Source organism: Cherax quadricarinatus, chromosome 14 (assembly GCF_038502225.1).
Source record: "Cherax quadricarinatus isolate ZL_2023a chromosome 14, ASM3850222v1, whole genome shotgun sequence".
NCBI classification, from domain to species: Eukaryota; Metazoa; Arthropoda; class Malacostraca; order Decapoda; family Parastacidae; genus Cherax; species Cherax quadricarinatus.
In genome coordinates this window covers 25,840,205-25,861,216 of record NC_091305.1, presented here as the reverse complement: position 1 = coordinate 25,861,216, position 21,012 = coordinate 25,840,205, and the positions used below count along the sequence as shown (strand labels likewise).

At 41.3% G+C, this 21,012-nt stretch overlaps 1 protein-coding gene across 6 annotated transcripts in view; it reads right to left on the bottom strand.

Annotated features, from left to right (window-relative positions):
* Ten-a (tenascin accessory) overlaps positions 1-21,012 on the bottom strand; it is a 1,550,399-nt gene that overhangs the window by 96,397 nt on the left and 1,432,990 nt on the right. For all 6 annotated transcript variants that reach the window (XM_070084924.1, XM_070084928.1, XM_070084925.1 and 3 more), the window contains 2 exons: positions 3,487-3,653; positions 1,564-1,721 (listed from right to left, as the gene is read on the bottom strand). In XM_070084924.1, the coding sequence (XP_069941025.1) occupies positions 1,564-1,721; positions 3,487-3,653 (325 nt within the window). The remainder of the gene's footprint in view (positions 1-1,563; positions 1,722-3,486; positions 3,654-21,012) is intronic.

Sequence of the window (21,012 nt, the reverse complement as noted above, 5' to 3'; positions counted from 1 at the left end):
TTAAACCCAAACAGGAAGATAATTTCATTCGACAAGAGACGCAGAGCTTTGAAAAATGATGAAAGTTTATAAAAAATATGAAATATGTTTTTTCTGCTCCACAAAGTACGAGAGACGAGTTAAAGCTCAGAGAGAGAGAGAGAGAGAGAGAGAGAGAGAGAGAGAGAGAGAGAGAGAGAGAGAGAGGGGGGGGGAGGATAGGGCGGCCAAGACCAGACCAAGTACAAACACAAACAGACAAGCAGATCAGCCACTGTGGAGAGAGCCAGACAGCGCAGGAGATAGAGCCAGACTTAACATTATAGAAACTTCACTGCCGCTCCCTCACTCGCTCTCAAGGAAACTCAAACGAACTTCACTGATGATGATGACGATAATAATAATAATAATAATAATAATAATAATAATAATAATAATAATAATAATAATAATGTTTGCCTTACTACGCGAGTATTAATGACAGAAGTTTTCATTTTAATATTAAGATAAGACTTACAACGAATCTATTATATAAAAAGTTTGTGGCTTTTAAGTCTTATAGTAATATCAGTATTTATTATTATTATTATCGTGTTATTATTATTAATTACAAGTTATATATTAATCATTATCTTGTAATAATATTACTAAAGTACCGTCATGTTAGTCACAGGGTATATATACTGAGGTGTAAATCTTTCAGTTAATTAACATCGACATGTTAATCTCCAGGGTTTATTACCTGGACCTCAGCAATGAGAGTGGCTACTCTCACCGCTGGGCAACGGCGACCAGAAATCTCTATCTTTGCTGTATATATGTATATACTTACATAAGTATGTCTCCCTCCATAAATATAATGAGAATTTAATTTAATTTTGTAATTAAAATACTGGCTTTAATACTGAAAAATAACCAATTATCAAACAGGAACCGCTTTACTAAATTATTATTATTATTATTATTATTATTATATTATTATTATTATTATTATTATTATTATTATTATTATTGCAAGGAGAGCAAGTTCGTACCTTCGTGGGTGTAACATAACATCGTGATGGGCCGAGCCCTTGACAGACACCTGACATTCCATTATCTATATTCTATAGGGAATAGATATTGTGATGTCAGTTGTGGGAGGCTGCTGGAAGATGCTTCTCTCCGCTGTGGCTCAACACCTGGCTTTGTTTACTCAATTATAAGTATAGCTAAGGTTGGTGTCGTCACCTTGAGACGCACTGAGGTTAGATAAGGGAACACAAACGGGTGGTTGGTCTCATCTCTGTCGAACGTGTAGATGTGATTCCTTTTATTAAGGAATAATGGGTTGCATCCAGTGCTGTGGATCAACATGTCATGTCACGCAAAATGGGTTTCATGCATAAAGTGATGAAATCTGTCAGTCTAAACTGTGAGACTTCAGAAGGGAGATGGGGATATCGTCAAGGCTTCCATTTAAAAGCTCCGTAGCTACGGAAACCTTCTGCTCTCAGGATGCCTCCTATCATAAAAAAAAAAAAACGGGGAAGACTTACCTGTGCGACAGGTCAAGTACAGCGGTGGAGGACAAGAGAGACTTACCTGAGTCTCGGTGAAGACAACTGGCTGGTGTGGGGCGCCACCCACAGTGTGGGGCAGGTAGGTGGACACTACCTGGGGAGCTATCATGCTGTGGTCATGCTCTAAGCATGGTTCTCCCCATCCACCACCCCGACCGCTGCTGCCGCTGCCACCCTCACCTGTAATATAGCCAAGACACCGTCAGCGAGGAGGGGAAGCAGGAGGAAAGTGGAAAGCTGAAGATGGAAGGAGTATAAAAAAAGAAAAACATAAATGATAAATATGATGAGAAGGAAGCAGAGAATTTGGAAAGACACAGTAGAAAGGTTGGAAGAAGGAAGAGGCAGTGAAAGATGGGAGACGGAAAGAATTACGCAATGAACAAGTGGGAAGCAAAGGGGAAGGGAAAAATGAGGACAATTTGCTTTCTGGTTATTATTAGTAATAACATTACAACACATTTCAAATTTTACTTAAATTATGACGGCTTCGCTAACTCAATCATAATTCAAAAGAACCTGAGGAATATTCATCTATGTTATGCATGTTATTCATGCTATACACCCGTGTCATATTTTAAATCATCATCACTAGAGAGCAACACACTAATCCCCTCCAGAAGAAATCAACTCAATTATCGTCTCAGTATTTCGGTATCGAATTACTGAACCCATTTAATCAGCCTTACGAAGATAAACAGTTTATCCTTTAATATCTCACATAGATATCCTCTGGGGTGCACACACACACACACACAGAGGCCAGGAGCTGTGACTCGACTCCCGCAACCACAACTAGGTGAGTACACACACACACAGGCCAGGAACTGTGAATCGACCCCCGCAACCAAAACTAGGCGAATACACACACACACACACACACACACACACACACACACAAAGAAGACCGCAGACACAATATAGTCTAGACAGCCAAAGACTGCAAATCTCACTCAAGGAAAAAGATCTGGGGGTGAGTATAACACCGAGCATATCTCCTGAGGCGCACATCAATCAGATAACTGCTGCAGCATACGGGCGCCTGGCAAACCTACGGATAGCGTTCCGATACCTCAGTAAGGATTCGTTCAAGACCCTGTATACCATTTACGTCAGGCCCATACTGGAGTATGCAGCACCAGTTTGGAATCCACACCTAGTCAAGCACGTCAAGAAATTAGAGAAAGTGCAAAGGTTTGCAACAAGACTAGTCCCAGAGCTACGGGGATTGTCCTACGAAGAAAGGTTGAGGGAAATCGGCCTGACGACACTGGAGGACAGGAGGGTCAGGGAAGACATGATAACGACATATAAAATACTGCACGGAATAGACAAGGTGGACAAAGACGGGATGTTCCAGAGAAGGGACACAGACACAAGAGGTCACAATTGGAAGTTGAAGACTCAGATGAATCAAAGGGATGTTAGGAAGTATTTCTTCAGTCATAGAGTAGTCAGGCCGTGGAATAGCCTAGAAAGTGGAGGCGGGAACCATACATAGTTTTAAGGCGAAGTATGATAAAGCTCATGGGGCAGGGAGAGAGAGGATCTAGTAGCAATCAGCGAAGAGGCGGGGCCAGGAGCTATGAATCGACCCCTGCAACCACAAACAGGTGAGTACAAATAGGTGAGTACGCACACACACATATACACACCATCACCATCTACAGAGGTACGCACAATGTAAAACCTAAAATATCGACAGAGCACACACACTATACTGCAGACTTGCTAAGATATCAATATTTACACAATACAAACTAATACCACACCCTGATATCCATAGACTCACACTACACTTATACTTTACTAACACAGGAATACATAAATTTCACTACCATGAAAAGTGTCGATAGAATTGTCAGCCTATCAGTGACTGACACTGGTGCTGCCTACAGACACTGACGCCAGTAGTAGGAGTCGCTACCTCAACCTCAACACCTACCACTGGAGTGGTCCTCCTGAGGCTCCTGGCCCTTCAGCCTCATAACAATGGGGTCGAGGACGACGATTTGATTCCATGGCACTGGTACTGTCACTGTCAGGGGCTCGAACGGCGCCCGCTGGAACTGCAGAGTCACCGCTCCGCCACCATTCACCAGCACGTCGAACCTGATGAAGGAGAAAGACACAGTGGTGAGCCTTATGCGTGCAAGGAGGTCTTCTGAGACTTTTGAAGGAGGATAAAAGGAACTTTTAGGGACGTCAGCAGCTGGAGGTGGGAAAGGAAAGGAATCTCTGGGTGCTAGAGGAAGGCAGAGGGGAAAGAAATCAGGATAAGGGGAAGAGGGGAGAGAGGGCGAGAGAGAGCGAGAGAGAGAGAGAGAGAGAGAGAGAGAGAGAGAGAGAGAGAGAGAGAGAGAGAGAGAGGAAAGAAAGAAAGAAAATTCACTGGGTGGAATCGGAAAATCTTATATTTCTTTCAAGTTTTCGTTGTGAAGAAGCAAAGAGCATTCAGTGAAGTCTTTAGGCGTGAGATCCTAAATTTATGTAAAGATTTTCTGGCAGTAGAATGAGCTTACGAGAGAGAGAGAGAGAGAGAGAGAGAGAGAGAGAGAGAGAGAGAGAGAGAGAGAGAGAGAGACAGAGAGACAGAGAGACAGAGAGAGAGAGAGAGAGAGAGAGAGAGAGAGAGAGAGACCACTGTAGATAGTGGCTTATATAGCAAGGTCATTCTACAGGACATGGGAGAGGAGATGGTTGCTGGGTGAAAGGAAAACGGGGTCAGTAGGTTTGAGGGGATCTTTGAATGAGAGGGTGAAGGTTTTCACTGGGTGAGAGGGAGGGGAGAAGGGCTTTCACTGGGTGGAAGAGGAGAGTTTTCACTGAGAGCGGAAGGGTTATCTCTGGGTGAAAGTGGAAAGGAGCCAGAAAACGGGAGGGAAAGGAGGTCAAGGAATGAGATGGCTTCTGGGAATTACATAAAAAATCTAATTTAAGGTGCTAGAAAATCTAAGGTCAAAAAATCTAATTTCAGGGCAAAAAAAAATCTAATTTAAAGTCAAAAAGTTTAATTTAAGGTCAAAAAACCTAATTTAAGGTCAAGAAAATCTAAATTAAGGTCTCAGAAAGTCTAAAAGTAGTTAAAAAAATATCTCTAGATTTAGGTCAGTTGAGGTTAAAAATAATATACAAAGGAGATCAACAGATTTAACAAATGCGCTGCTTACATCAACAAAGGTTATTATAACAGATTTACTTACGAACAAAGATGTTAATATAACACTGCATCTTTGTTAACTTTGCTTAAAGTAACACTTTAACCAAGTCAACACGGATCAAAACAACACTATGACATCGTAGGTCAAGATAACACTATGTCAACATTGATTTAAAAATAGCACTATGTCAACATGGGCGAAAATAACATTTTATCCATGCCAACAGCCGTCAAAATAACGTAAACTAGATTAACGAAGCTCAGATTAACCCTTATCTTGCCCATCAAGAGCTTAAAACTAGCAGATAATGTTTTGACGACTCTGGTTCATCAAAACTATGCTGGCGAAGACCTTCATCAAGGTTGAGGGACTGATTACCCCGCCTTCTGCTGTCTCCAGTTTCAACACCTTCAATAATGTCAGTAAAGGACATAAAAGAAACGTATAGAATTTACCACAGGGTTTAATAAGGCATTATCGATGTCATTAAAGGTGAAAACAGCAATTTACCGAAGGTATCAATTCTGAAAATGTTGTAATATAGAGGTGAAGGAAATGTTAGCAGTAAGTGGCTTACAAATGGCCTTCACTAAGCACCTGTTATCTTAGGATAGAAATAAGAAACTCACTTACAAATGACTACACTGAGCACACCTGTTATCTTAAGATAGCTCACACAATGTTTAATGAGGAGGGAGGAGGAGGAGGAGGGGGAGGCAGTTAGACTTAATGAGGTAATTAGCTTAACGGGTCAGACAGTTAAAGGGATTAGGGTTAAGAGGCAAAAATTACATTAAATAGAAGCGTCACACGGGAGAGGGAGAGTATCACACAGGGGAGGGGGCAGGGGAGGGGAGCGTCACTCTGGGGAGGGGTTCGTTACATGGGGGCAAAGCGTCAAACGAACGGTGCGTTACACAGGAGAAAGCGTCAAACGAATGGTGCGTTAAATAGGGGAAAGCGTGAAACGAATGGTGCGTTACATGGGGGAAAGAAGTCAAACGAACGGTGCGTTTACATGTGGGAAATCGTCAAATGAACGGTGCGTTACATGGGGGAAAGTGTTTAACAAATGCTGCGCTAAATAGAGGTGCGTTATATGGGGGGGAGGAAGCGTCACACGAATGGTGCGTTACATGAGGGGGGAAGCGTCAAACTAATGTTGCGTAACATAAGGGGAAAACGTCAAATGAACAGTGCGTTACATGGGGAGTAAAGGGACAAATGAACGGTGCGTTACATGGGGGGGGGTAAAGGGACAAACAAACGGTGCGTTACATGAGGGGTAAAGGGACAAACGAACGGAGGGTTACATGGGGGTAAAGGGACAAACGAACGGTGCGTTACATGGGGGTAAAGGGACAAACGAACGGTGCGTTACATGGGGGGTAAAGGGACAAACAAACGGTGAGTTACATGGGGGTAAAGGGACAAACGAACGGTGCGTTACATGGGGGGTAAAGGGACAAACGAACGGTGCGTTACATGGGGTTAAAGGGACAAACAAACGGAACGGGGATGCGTTAACGGCTTAGGGAGGGGGTAAAGGACAAACGGAGGGGGCAAAGTGCGTTACATGGGGGGTAAAGGGACAAACAAACGGGGGTGGCGTTACATGGGGGTAAAGGGACAAACGAACGGTGCGTTACATGGGGGGTAAAGGGACAAACGAACGGTGCGTTACATGGGGTTAAAGGGACAAACCCACGGTGCGTTACATGGGGGGGTTAAGGGACAAACGAACGGTGCGTTACATGGGGGTAAAGGGACAAACGAACGGTGCGTTACATGGGGGGTAAAGGGACAAACGAACGGTGCGTTACATGGGGGGTAAAGGGACAAACGAACGGTACGTTACATGGGGGAAAAGGGACAAACAAACGGTGCTTTACATGGGGGTAAAGGGACAAACGAACGGTGCGTTACATGGGGGTAAAGGACAAACAAACGGTGCGTTACCTGGGGGGTAAAGGGACAAACGAACGGTACGTTACATGGGGGAAAAGGGACAAACAAACGGTGCGTTACATGGGGGTAAAGGGACAAACGAACGGTGCGTTACATGGGGGTAAAGGGACAAACGACACGGTGCGTTACATGGGGGGTAAAGGGACAAACGAACGGGGGTAAAGCGTTTACATGGGGGGTAAAGGGACAAACGAACGGTACGTTACATGGGGTTAAAGGGAAAAGGGGTGCGTTACAAACAAACGGTGCGTTACATGGGGGTAAAGGGACAAACGAACGGTGCGTTACATGGGGGGTAAAGGGACAAACAAACGGTGAGTTACATGGGGGTAAAGGGACAAACGAACGGTACGTTACATGGGGGAAAAGGGACAAACAAACGGTGCTTTACATGGGGGTAAAGGGACAAACGAACGGTGCGTTACATGGGGGTAAAGGGACAAACAAACGGTGCGTTACATGGGGGGTAAAGGGACACACGCACGGTACGTTACATGGGGGAAAAGGGACAAACAAACGGTGCGTTACATGGGGGTAAAGGGACAAACGAACGGTGCGTTACATGGGGGTAAAGGGACAAACGAACGGTGCGTTACATGGGGGGTAAAGGGACAAACAAACGGTGCGTTACATGGGGGGTAAAGGGACAAACGAACGGTGCGTTACATGGGGGGTAAAGGGACAAACGAACGGTGCGTTACAGGGGGGGTAATGGGACAAACGAACGGTGCGTTACATGGGGGGTAAAGGGACAAACGAACGGTGCGTTACACGGGGGGTAAAGGGACAAACGAACGGTGCGTTACATGGGGGGTAAAGGGACAAACAAACGGTGCGTTACATGGGGGGTAAAGGGACAAACGAACGGTGCGTTACATGGGGGGTAAAGGGACAAACGAACGGTGCGTTACATGGGGGGTAAAGGGACAAACGAACGGTGCGTTACATGGGGGGTAAAGGGACAAACGAATGGTACCATCCAAAATCTTGTCACAGTGATCTAAGACCTATTACATGCACGGTCTTCCTCCTCTGATGCCACGTTTCCTTGGCTTCTTTAGCTTACAATTCACCGTAAAGTCAGTAATTTGGTGTTTCCAAATCTTTCAAGGATTTTAATAATGTATGATAGTGGTGCTACTGGGCTGTGGGTTTTAGCAGAACAAAAACCCACAAACCCTGCGAAGAGGGACTATGTCTCCACTCATTACGGTCCCAGAGATTTCCCCTAAATTAAGGCTCTTTCTGAGAAGAGAACCAAGTGTTCTTGCTTATAACACTGTGCATTATATTGATAATGTCCCGTTTCCAGGAATCAGGTTCAGGTGCTGAGTGTGTGGTTAAGCTGTCAATGCACAAATAACCCGCACATAGGAGAGAGAAGCTTATGACGACGTTTCGGTCTGATTTGGACCATTAACAAAGTCAAACAATGTGGCTTTGTAAATGTGTGACTTTGTAAATGATATAAGTCGGACTGGAACGTAGTCGTAAGCTTCTCTATCCTATATACGGGTTATTTGTATATTGCTCAAATCACGGTGTTGTGATTTTTATTCTTTAAGTTGTCTATTTCCCTATCGAGTTCCGAAAACTTTCAGTATATGATTGATACTCGTATATAATTTCCTCTAGGCCTTCCGTGTTGCAATCAACACACCATTAGAAGCTTGTAATGTATATATATATATATATATATATATATATATATATATATATATATATATATATATATATATATATATATATATATATATATATATATATATATGTCGTGCCGAATAGGCAGAACTTGCGATCTTCGCTTAAATAGCAACGCTCATCTTGCCATATAGGACAAGTGTAAATTTGTGTATGCAATAATTTTGCAAAAATCATCCTGAACCTAACTAAAAAAATATATTTCACTGTATTTGTGTAGTATTAAATTATTGTAAACAAATCTAAAATATGTTTAGTTGGGTAGGGCTAAAATAAATTGTTCTTTTTATAATAAGGTTAGGTAAGTTTTCTAAGTTCCTTTTGATGCAAAATTATAAATTTTTACATCAACATTAATGAAAAAAAAATATCTTTAAACATATAAGAGAAAATTTTAGAAAGGACTTAATTTTAAATGAGTTCTTGCTAATTGACCAGTTTTACATATTCGGCACGACATATATATATATATATATAGGTTAGCATAGGCACCACTGTGACCACTATGCTAACCTTCCTATGGTGTAGAAATATACCTAGTTGGACGAATCTTATTGTGGCTAGCTGGTCCAGTGGCTAAGGCGACGGTCTGGAGTTTTGAGACTCTGATCGCGGGTTCTAGCCCCGCCCGTGGTATGGTTTGTTTGCAATCGTGGCATTACGATTTCGTGAGCAAGATATGAGCGTGGGGTAGGTGCGTGAGGCATTACGTAGAATGAAAGGGGATAAAAGCAACTTGAACTGATGAGATCATGATAGAAATGTTAAAAGCAGGGGAAGATATGGTGTTGGAGTGGATGGCATTTTTGTTTAATAAATGTACGAAAGAGGGGATGGTACCTAGGGATTGGCAGAGAGCGTGTATAATTCCTTTATATAAAGGGAAGGGGAAAAAAAGAAACTAAAATTTATAGGGGAATAAGTTTACTGAGTATACCAGGTAAAGTGTACGGTAGGGTTATTATAGAAAGAATTAGAGGTAAGACAGAGAGTAGGATTGCGGATGAGCAGGGAGGCCTTAGAATGGGTACGGGGTGTGTAGATCAGGTGTTTAAGATAAGATAAGATAAGATTTCGTTCGGATTTTTAACCCCGGAGGGTTAGCCACCCAGGATAACCCAAGAAAGTCAGTGCGTCATCGAGGACTGTCTAACTTATTTCCATTGGGGTCCTTAATCTTGTCCCCCAGGATGCGATCCACACCAGTCGACTAACACCCAGGTACCTATTTGCTGCTAGGTGAACAGGACAACAGGTGTAAGGAAACTTGTCGAAATGTTTCCACCCGCCGGGAATCGAACCCGGGCCCTCCGTGTGTGAAGCGGGAGCTTTAGCCACCAGGCCACCGGTGGCATATATGTGAACAGTACTTAGATAAAGGTAGCAAAGTTTTCATTGCATTTATGGATTTAGAAAAGGCATATGATAGAGTGGATAGAGGATGAATGTGGCAGATGTTGCAAGTATATGGAATAGGTAGTAAGTTACTAAATGCTGTAAAAAGTTTCTATGAGGATAGTGAGGCTCAGGTTAGGGTACGTGGAAGAGAGGGAGACTACTTCCCGGAAAAAGTAGGTCTTAGACAGAGATGTATAATGTCACCATGGTTGTTTAACATTTGTATAGAAGGGATTGTAAAAGAAGTAAATGTTAGGGTGTTGGGGAGAGGGGTGGGATTAAATTTTGGGGAATCAAATACAAAATGGGAGTTGACAGTCACTTTTTGTTGATGATACTGTGCTTTTGGGGGATTCTAAGGAAAAATTGCAAAGGTTAGTGGAAGAGTTTGGGAGTGTGTGTAAAGGTAGAAAGTTGAAAGTGAACATAGATAAGAGTAAGGTGATGAGGGTATCAAATGATTTAGATAAAGAATAATTGAATATCACATTGGAGGGTGGGCGTATGGAAGAAGCGAATGTTTTCAGATATTTGGGAGTTGACTTGTCAGTGGATGGGTTTGTGAAAGATGAGGGAAACCAAAGAACTGGTGAAGAAAAAAAGGTGAGTAGTGCACTGAGGTATCTGTGGAGACAAAGAACGTTATCCATGGAGGTAAAGAAGAGACTGTATGAGAGTATAGTGGTACCAACACTCTTATATGGGTGTGAAGCTTGGGTTGTAAATGCTGCAGCGAGGAGGCGGCTGGAGGCAGTGAAGATGTCCTGTCTAAGGGCAATGTGTGGTGAAAATATTATGCAGATAATTCGTAGTATGGAAATTCGGAGGAGGTGTAGTTACTAAAAGTATTAGTCAGAGGGCTGAAGATGGGCTGTTGAGGTGGTTTGGTCATTTAGAGAGAAAGCAACAAAGTAGAATGACTTGGAGAGCATATAAATCTATTGGGGAAGGAAGGCGGGTAGGGGTGGTTGGAGGCTTTGTGGGCTAGGGACTTGGACTTCGAGCAAGCGTGCGTGAGCGTGTTAGATAGGAGTAAATGGAGACGAATGGTTTTTTGGGACCTGACGAGCTGTTGGAGTGTGAGCAGGGTAATATTTAGTGAAGGAACTCGGAGAAACCGGTTAGCCGGATTTGAGTCCTGGAAATGGGAAATACAAGCCTGCACTTTAAAGGAAAGGTTTAGGATATTGGCAGTTTGGAGGGAAGTCTAAACTGTCCTATCTGAGCGACTTTGAAAAGAAAGTGACTATGTGAGTGATGGTGAAAGTGCTGAATGATGATGAAAGTTCTCTCTTTTTTTGTTTGTCACCATGCCTCGGTGGGAAACGGCCGACGTGTTAATATATATATATATATATATATATATATATATATATATATATATATATATATATAGTCTAGGTGTTCAACACTCATGGATTCGATAGGATCACTAGACATAAATTCACTTTTTTTTTTTAGTATCTCGCCAATTTCTTCACATCAAGAGCCCCTCTACCAGCATCAAGGCACCGCCTCCCATCAAGAGCGTCGTGACCCAGTTTTTTTTTCTTATCGTTTGTGTAATGCGTAAAGTTAACTACTAAGGGTGATAAGTACAGCTTTAAGACAATTTTCTTCCTGTTTTCGTTTTCCTACTGCCCAAAACGCCTGAGTTCAGAGAGAAGTTGTTGTTCCGCCAGTTATTACTCTAGGAGGCTGCATACGACCCCAACTTTAACCGGTACAAAAACTGGTCCTAACAGCAGCAAATATGGACCTACACTTCTAAAAAGTAATATCGGTCTTTGTTTTAGTACGATCACCAACTGATGGAAAGCAAATATAAAAGGAATGGGTAGACATCTCATGGATCATCTACTCGCGGGAATTTACAATAATTTGATGTTATTACACTGTCGATATTTGATGCAGCCATGATGCTGATATTAAACTATATATCTGTTCTGGAGAGAGAGAGAGAGAGAGAGAGAGAGAGAGAGAGAGAGAGAGAGAGAGAGAGAGAGAGAGAGAGAGAGAGAGAGAGAGAGAGAGAGAGAGCTACACTGGTTAATGGTTAATGAGGTTTTAAGCCTATCGACTACACAAGGGTCATTAAAGGCTGGACAGCAACCTGATCACCACCAGACTATAACTTAAATCCCTAAAATAGGGATTAAAATAAACTCTCAGCGTATATACTGCTGAGAGAGACACACCTCTCAGGGGGTATATACCGCTGAGAGATACACACCTCTCAGGCGGTATATACCGCTGAGAGACACACACCTCAGGCGGTATATACCGCTGAGAGACACACACCTCTCAGGGGGTATATACCGCTGAGAGATACACACCTCTCAGGGGGTATATACCGCTGAGAGATACACACCTCTCAGGCGGTATATACCGCTGAGAGATACACACCTCTCAGGCGGTATATACCGCTGAGAGATACACACCTCTCAGGGGGTATATACCGCTGAAAGACACACACCTCAGGCAGTATATACCGCTGAGAGACACACACACACCTCTAAGGCGGTATATACCGCTGAGAGACACACACCTCAGGCGGTATATACCGCTGAGAGACACACACCTCTCAGGGGGTATATACCGCTGAGAGAGACACACCTCTCAGGCGGTATATACAGCTGAGAGACACACACACACCTCTCAGGCGGTATATACCGCTGAGAGACACACACCTCTCAGGGGGTATATACCGCTGAGAGATACACACCTCTCAGGCGGTATATACCGCTGAGAGATACACACCTCTCAGGCGGTATATACCGCTGAGAGACACACACCTCTCAGGGGGTATATACCGCTGAGAGACACACACCTCAGGCGGTATATACCGCTGAGAGACACACACACACCTCTCAGGCGGTATATACCGCTGAGAGACACACACACACCTCTCAGGCGGTATATACCGCTGAGAGACACACACACCTCTCAGGCGGTATATACCGCTGAGAGACACACACACACCTCTCAGGCGGTATATACCGCTGAGAGACACACACACCTCTCAGGCGGTATATACCGCTGAGAGACACACACACACACCTCTCAGGCGGTATATACCGCTGAGAGACACACACACCTCTCAGGCGGTATATACCGCTGAGAGACACACACACACCTCTCAGAGGGTATATAGCCTGTGTGGGACATACTGGGAAAGAGACATTTCTCAAAAAAAAAAAAAAAACTCGAAACAGCTGCAGTAAAAATTATGGGAAAGAATGGCAGTTTCTGACACTCAAGCACGGGTGATCAGTCGTTTTACAAGCTGAATAACGTGACAGACAACGCTAACTTGGGACAGTTGGGTCGAGTCTACAATGAAATATTTTTATTGGCAAATGATAAGTATATATATTATACTTCTGCAGTGTGGGCCAGTAGGCCTTCTGCAGTGTGGGCCAGTAGGCCTTCTGCAGTGTTCCTTTGTTCTTATGTTCTTATATATATATATATATATATATATATATATATACTATATATATATATATATATATATATATATATATATATATATAAAACAGAGCGTTACTTTTTTTTAAGAAATAAAAATGCTACATTTGAAAATCCAATAAAAATAAATATGCAAAAAATATATCTGAACCAGCGAGCCAGGGTCGTGTTCTGAACATTTTTTAATTAGCCAGGTATGCTAATTAGCGCAGGTAACACGAACGAAGTATGAGGATCAGAGAGAGAGAGAGAGAGAGAGAGAGAGAGAGAGAGAGAGAGAGAGAGAGAGAGAGAGAGAGACAGAGACAGAGACAGAGACAGAGAGAGAGAAAGAGAGAGAGAGAGAGGGAGAGAGACAGAGGCAGAGAGAGAGAGTGAGAGAGAGAGTGAGAGAGAGAGAGAGAGAGAGAGAGAGAGAGACAGACAGAGAGACAGAGAGAGAGAGACAGAGACAGAGAGAGAGAGACAGAGACAGAGAGAGAGAAAGAGAGAGAGAGAGAGAGAGAGAGAGAGAGAGAGAGAGAGAGAGAGAGAGAGAGGAGGGGAGGGAGGGAGAGGGAGGAATTTGTAGTCAATACGAAGTCCAATGGCAGTGAATTAGCTAGAATCAAGTTACCTCTAATAATTCTTTCTAGCCAGAACAAATTAGAACAACATAGCAGAAGGGTCTTTTTCAGTCATCTCATCTCATTCCAAGCACAGCGACATCTTCAAAAAAGTAAGTCAAGTTTATCTCATGTCAAGAAAAATTAAAATAAATAAATATATGTCGAGCCAAATAAGTAAAACTTGCGATTTTGGCTTAAATAGCAAAGCTCTTCTTGCCGAATAAGGCAAGCGAAAATTTGTGTATGCAATAATTTCGCAAAAAAATCATTCTGAACTTAACGAAAAAAATATATTTCATTGTGTTTGTTTAGTATTAAATTATTGTAAACTTGAATATATTTAGTCGCATTAAGCTAAATTAAATTACGCTTGTTATAATAAGGTTAGGTAAGTTTTCTAAGGTTCTTTTGGTACAAAATTATTAATTTTTGCACTAACATAAATGAAAAAAATATATCTTTAAACGTATAAAAGAAAATTTTAGAAAGGGCTCAATTTTAAACGAGTTCTTGCTAAATGACCACGACATATATATATATATATATATATATATATATATATATATATATATATATATATATATATATATATATATATTATATACATATATATATATATATTATATATATATATATATATATATATACTATATATATATATATATATATATATATATATATATATATATATATATATATATATATATATATATTATATATATATATATATATATATATATATATATACATGCGCAATAAGATCACAGCAAACACGTGATTTCAGAATATGCAAAACAACCACTGTGAAAGAATAGAGAAATTCCAAGCGCTTTCGTGACTACTCACATTATCAAGGATTGTTCCTTGATAAGGTGAGTAGTCACGAAACGCTTGGAATTTCTCTATATTCTTTCACAGTGGTTGTTTTGCATATATATATATATATATATATATATATATATATATATATATATATATATATATATATATATATATATATATATTTATTATCACACTGGCCGATTCCCACCAAGGCAGGGTGGCCCGAAAAAGAAAAACTTTCACCATCATTCACTCCATCACTGTCTTGCCAGAAGGGTGGTTTACACTACAGTTTTTAAACTGCAACATAAACACCCCTCCTTCAAAGTGCAGGCACTGTACTTCCCATCTCCAGGACTCAAGTCCGGCCTGCCGGTTTCCCTGATTCCCTTCATAAATGTTACTTTGCTCACACTCCAACAGCACGTCAAGTATTAAAAACCATTTGTCTCCATTCACTCCTATCAAACACGCTCACGCATGCCTGCTGGAAGTCCAAGCCCCTCGCACACAAAACCTCTTTTACCCCCTCCCTCCAACCTTTCCTAGGCCGACCCCTACCCCGCCTTCCTTCCACTACAGACTGATACACTCTTGAAGTCATTCTGTTTCGCTCCATTCTCTCTACATGTCCGAACCACCTCAACAACCCTTCCTCAGCCCTCTGGACAACAGTTTTGGTAATCCCGCACCTCCTCCTAACTTCCAAACTACGAATTCTCTGCATTATATTCACACCATATATATATATATATATATATATATATATATATATATATATATATATATATATATATATATATATATATATTTAAGAAGGCACTGAATCTGTCACTGGGAGATCAGCAATGTGATCAAGCAACTCTCTCATTGCCACTGGGAGGTATAGGGGTGCGCAAGGCAACACAGGTAGCTTTACCTGCATTTCTCTCCTCGTGTATGGCTTCCAGTGGATTAGCCAAGGAGACTGTCTCCGAACGCTTGAGAGGTACGGTAGGAGCTCATGACCCTAAGTTCACTGAAGCAGTCGTGCGGTGGGACACCCTTGCAGGCTCCTCCAGTAGACCAGATCCTCCCAAAGAGCCCAGTCCCAAACCGATCATGGAAAAAATTGCCAACACAATGCTCAACAACGCTTCAGGAAAAGAGAAAGCTCGTCTCCTAGCGGTGAAGGCACACCACATACAGGAGATTTCCTTTTAACTGTTCCCAATTCCTCCCTGGGCACTCGACTCGACCCACCGGCCATTCGGATTGAGTTGCTTTCCGCCTAGCCGCCCCCATACTCACCGAACACAGGTGTATTTGCGGCAGAGCGTCGGGTGATGAATTCGGACTGTATGGTTTCGTGTGTCATACGTCAGAAGTGAAGTATGCTAGACATCAGGAGGTCAACGACATCGTAAAGAGAAGTCTCGCCACAACCCGTTGCCCAGCTCAACGGGAACCCCAAATACTGAGGTCTTACGGAAGTCAAAAGCATCCAGATGGAGTCACTATGCTACCCTGGAAGGATGGTATGCAGAGTGCCTGGGACTACACCTGTGACGCCACGCTGGTAGACACCTGCTTGCATACTCTGAAGCTCAACGGAGTGAAGCCGCCAGTTACAGGGAGACCCAGAAGGTTCACAAATATGTAGACCTGCCCCCTTGCTATAACTTCATCCCAGTAGGGTCGGAGACCCTTGGAGCAACTGGCAAGTGTGCTCTAAAGTTCCTCAGAGAGCTGGGTGAAAAACTTATCACAGAAACCAAGGTTCACAGAGCGGCCAGCTTTCTCTTTCAGAGACTCAGTGCCATGATCCAGAGGGGTAATGGCTGCAGAATTCTGGGCACGCAGCCCACTGCCGGGGAGCTGGATGAAGTATCTGAGATGAAGGCTCTCAGATGTTAATGTTCTACTCTGTTTTTGTTGATGTGCTCTGTCGTTAAATAAATTTATTCTTTTCTGTGAATATGAGGGTTCTCTGTCCAGTTCCAGAGGTGGTACATATATATATATATATATATATATATATATATATATATATATATATATATATATATATATATATATATATATATATATATATATATATATATGCCATATCGAATAGGTAAAATTGGTCAATTAGCAAGAACTCATTTAAAATTAAGTCCTAAAAATTTTCTCTTATACTTTTAAAGTTATATTATTTTCATTTATGTTAATGTAAAAATTAATAATTTTGCACTAAAAGAACCTTAGAAAACTTAACTAGCCTTATTATAACAAGAGCAATTTAATTTAGTCTAATTCAACTAAATATATTTTAGATAACTTTACAATAATTTAATAATAAACAAACACAATGAAATATATTTTTTTTTTCGTTAGGGTCAGAGTGCTTTTTGAGAAATTATTGCTTGCCTTATTCCCCAAGAAGAGCATTGCTATATAAGTCAAAATCGCAAGTTTTACCTATATTGGAGGAAGGGAGTACAAAAGAAGTGAATGTATTCAGACATATGGGAGTGGACTTGTCAGCAGATGAGTCTATGAAAGATGAAGTGAATCACAGAATTGATGAAAGGAAGAAAGGTTAGTGGAGCATTGAGGAGTCTCTGGAGACAAAGGACGTTATTCATGAAAGCAAAAACGGGAATGAGAGTATAGTGCTACCAATGCTCTTATATGGGTGTGAAGTAAGGGTGGTGAATGTTGCAACAAGGAGAAGGCTGGAGGCAGTGGAGATGTCGTGTCTGAGGGAAATGTGCGATGCGAATATAATGCAGAGAAGTGCGTTGCTATTTAAGCCAAAATCGCAAGTTTTACGTATTCGGCACGTATTCGCTAGTAACTCGAAACCTCCACCCAGAGTTTATTTCTTCCATATCAGATGCATCTAATGTGAAAAATTGGTTCAATCTTGCTGGTTCGATCACTCCATTTTCTTGTTGTGTCCCTAATATGACTGTACATAGTTTTCAATCTCTACATCATTCATCGTAGCCATCCACATGCTCAGTCCTCTGTGGAGTTCCCAGTTTATTTTTATGGTTGAAATCATCTATTATCAAGAGTTAACGTCATGTGGGATCTACTTGCCACTTTGTTCTAATGCGAACTAGTGTTCTCTTCCTCATACACCATTCTTGGTTTCCCATGTGCTGGTGGTTGTAGATCACTGTTGTTACTACCTTAGGTTCCCCATCATAATTTTGTCCAGTGCAGAGTCACTGGCTCACTTTAGTGTACCCCTCTCAGCACTTCAAAACTCCACTGATTTCCGATTAACAGTTCTTCTTCCCTGTTCCAGTGTTTTCTATCTTTCCTCAGTGCTTGATACCTCGCAACAAAATATTACATCTGTAATTTCAATTAGTTTCTCTTCTTTCAGAGCTGTTAGGTCAAGGGTTTACGTATCGTATAACGGTTTTAATTCACCACACTTTGACATTCCATAACTGTTAATGTACCATAATTTGAACTTAATGTTCTGTACTGTACTCTGGCTTGTGATATACTGGCTTGCTGTTTCTTGGTCAAAGGTTAGGGAAGGAAGAGTGGTTTTGGTGGGCAGGGCTGTGAGGGCTGCGGTGAGTTGGCATGTGAGTGAAATTCTTACACAGGATGGTGTCTATGTAAAGTGAGGAAGAGTCATAGACGTGTGGGTGGACGTGACCTTGAAAAGGGATTGTTGCATAGATGATGTACTAAGAGGAGGGATGGGGAAGGAACTTCTTAGAGTTTTAATTACTCGTTAGAGTTCACAGGGGATGAGCTCTAGTTCTTGGTCCTACCTCTTAACCTTAACCCGAATGACATGAAAAGCCCCTGTCACATCTATATTTGAACGACTGAATGGAGACGGCTTCCACTGAGTCATTGCTCAGTTCATTTCGCTCCCTTACCACTAACACGTTTAGAAAAAAATACTTGTGTACCCTGAGTTAAGATACAACCAATCGCTGATACGCAAGAACATCAAGCTCAACAAAATACTTCAACGTTATAAAAAAAATATTTTCTCTTGGACTCCGTGAAGAGAGCGGTAGGTCGAGCAGCGGTAGGTCGAGCAGCGGTAGGTCGAGCAGCAGCAGCAGAAGACACGCCGCTTATCATATCGGGTATCATAAGATCGCCCCTCGCCCATTCAAATCCCAATCAATATGAGATTCAGGGAAAAATCTTTATGATCATGCGACATGAATGGTGCCGACACGACCTGACTGCTAAACCTTCTCTACGACTGATGTACAGAGGTGAGGGGAAGTGATGGAAGGAGGGAGAGAGGGGTGAGAAAAGAGCAAAGTTGAGAGTGGTAACAGACGGAAGGGAAAACGATAGACGAGGGGGGAAAAAGGGGAGTGAGAGAAGGGCAAATAAATAGAAAGGGGGAATATGAAAGGGAAAGGAAAATGATGGAGGGAGGAGCGAGATGAGCAGGGAAAGAAAGGAAAGGAAGTGAGCTGGGAAGGATAGATGCCAAGGATGTTGATGTTGCTTGTTACTGTACATTTTACAGTTTTATTTACAATACTTCATCCATTAAAAATACCTTTATGCATTTTCGTTTACCAAGGTAAGTATATGTATGTATTTTTGCTGTTCATGACGTCTAATAATTTCAATTTTGTTTTTCCGGACACTACGCCGTCCATATTTGTGAAAGTACTTTTACAAAATAAACAGAGAATATAAACAGAGAGTTATGTATCTCTCGCTGTAAACATTACGTTTCGGTTTTTCCATTTCATAAACGTGTAAATTGATGTATCTTTTGTTATTAACTCACTCAGATTTTTTTTTCTGTTGTCAATGATCTGTAAAAATAATCACATACTAGAAAATAACTTATTTTTTTGATCTTTGCTTTTGTGAACACGACTGCAGTAAATTATATTTTCAGAAACTATATATATATATATATATATATATATATATATATATATATATATATATATATATATATATATATATATATATATATAAAGTTTATAGCAAGTGCATTTGAAGTTACATAAGCAGAGGTTTGCTATCAATGTTACGACCTTTGTTGTGATACTTACAGGAGCAGAGTTGTGCTCATGGTGTTCCGTCCTCGGTGATCAGATCTCGCGTAATTTTCGCCAAGGTTTCCAGTTTTAATTTTGCACATGCTACAGTCTTGAATCCAGTTACAACAGTCTAACAGTCTAATTATAAATATATATTTTTATTGTATTTATCTTTATTAGCAATTTTAGCCATTTTTGTTTTCGCCTCTGTCGATGGTGCCAAGTTCTTTATACTTGTTCGCCTTATTAGTTGACGATTTTTGTAACCTGTTATTACATTCATCCTTTTCCTGCAGCTTTTATTAATAATTTCATTTTTTATTAACTTAGGGACCTTTTCAGCAGCATCTTTTCTAAAATTTACTTTTATCTATTTATTTTTGATAGGTGAGAACACCATTGAAGAGTTCAGCATTTACACAAAAAAATATGAAATATGAAAAACATGTAATTTGCTGGTACAGAATTCAAATTTCACACTACGCATTTTTTTTTGTATCAGTGTTTATGACGCTTTGTTCCAAACACAGTTTGCTTCTTTTGCACGTTTCTTTAACGCTCAATTGTGGTTATCACCGGTGTCCTTTCCAGCACCTTTTCTATTATCGCTGCCACTTATTTAGCTTGATATACAGCAGCCACTTACTTGGTACTGTGCCAAGCACTTTCTTACAGTCAATAAAAATTTAGTCTACCCAATCCTCACAGCCCCTTGTGTGGTACAGTATCAAATGATTTGTTTCAGAGCAAGAACATGGAATCCATCCATCTCTCTCTCTCTCTCTCTCTCTCTCTCTCCTTCCTCACTTCCATTACTATATCACAAAACTCCGCAAGGTACGTGAGACAAGATTTGTCATCTCTAAATCTGTGCTGGTTACTGTGTATTAAATCACTTCTCCCCAAGTACTCCGCCACACTCCTGATCATCTTCCTCCATAGTATGCAAATTATTCATAGCATACATGTCACTGATACTGCCATGTAGTTGAATTTTTCCTGTTTGTCTCACTGGAATTACAGTCACTGTCTTCTGGATCTCTGACAGTTGTCCCGTATACACTGAATAGTGTATTTTAGTTAGCTAAAGTGGTTCCCTGCCGAAGAATCCATGGGAAAGCTGTCAAGTCCCGTTGCTGTGGATGTATCCAGCTCGCTGAGAGTTTTATCACCATCTTCCCTGTGACCTTTTTCCTCTGACTATGGTGTTACCATTGTTTACACCCAGAACACTGCTTTAAATAATTTGCTCAGTTCCTTATAGACTTTCTTGAGTGTGTGTGTGTGTGTGTGTGTGTGTGTGTGTGTGTGTGTGTGTGTG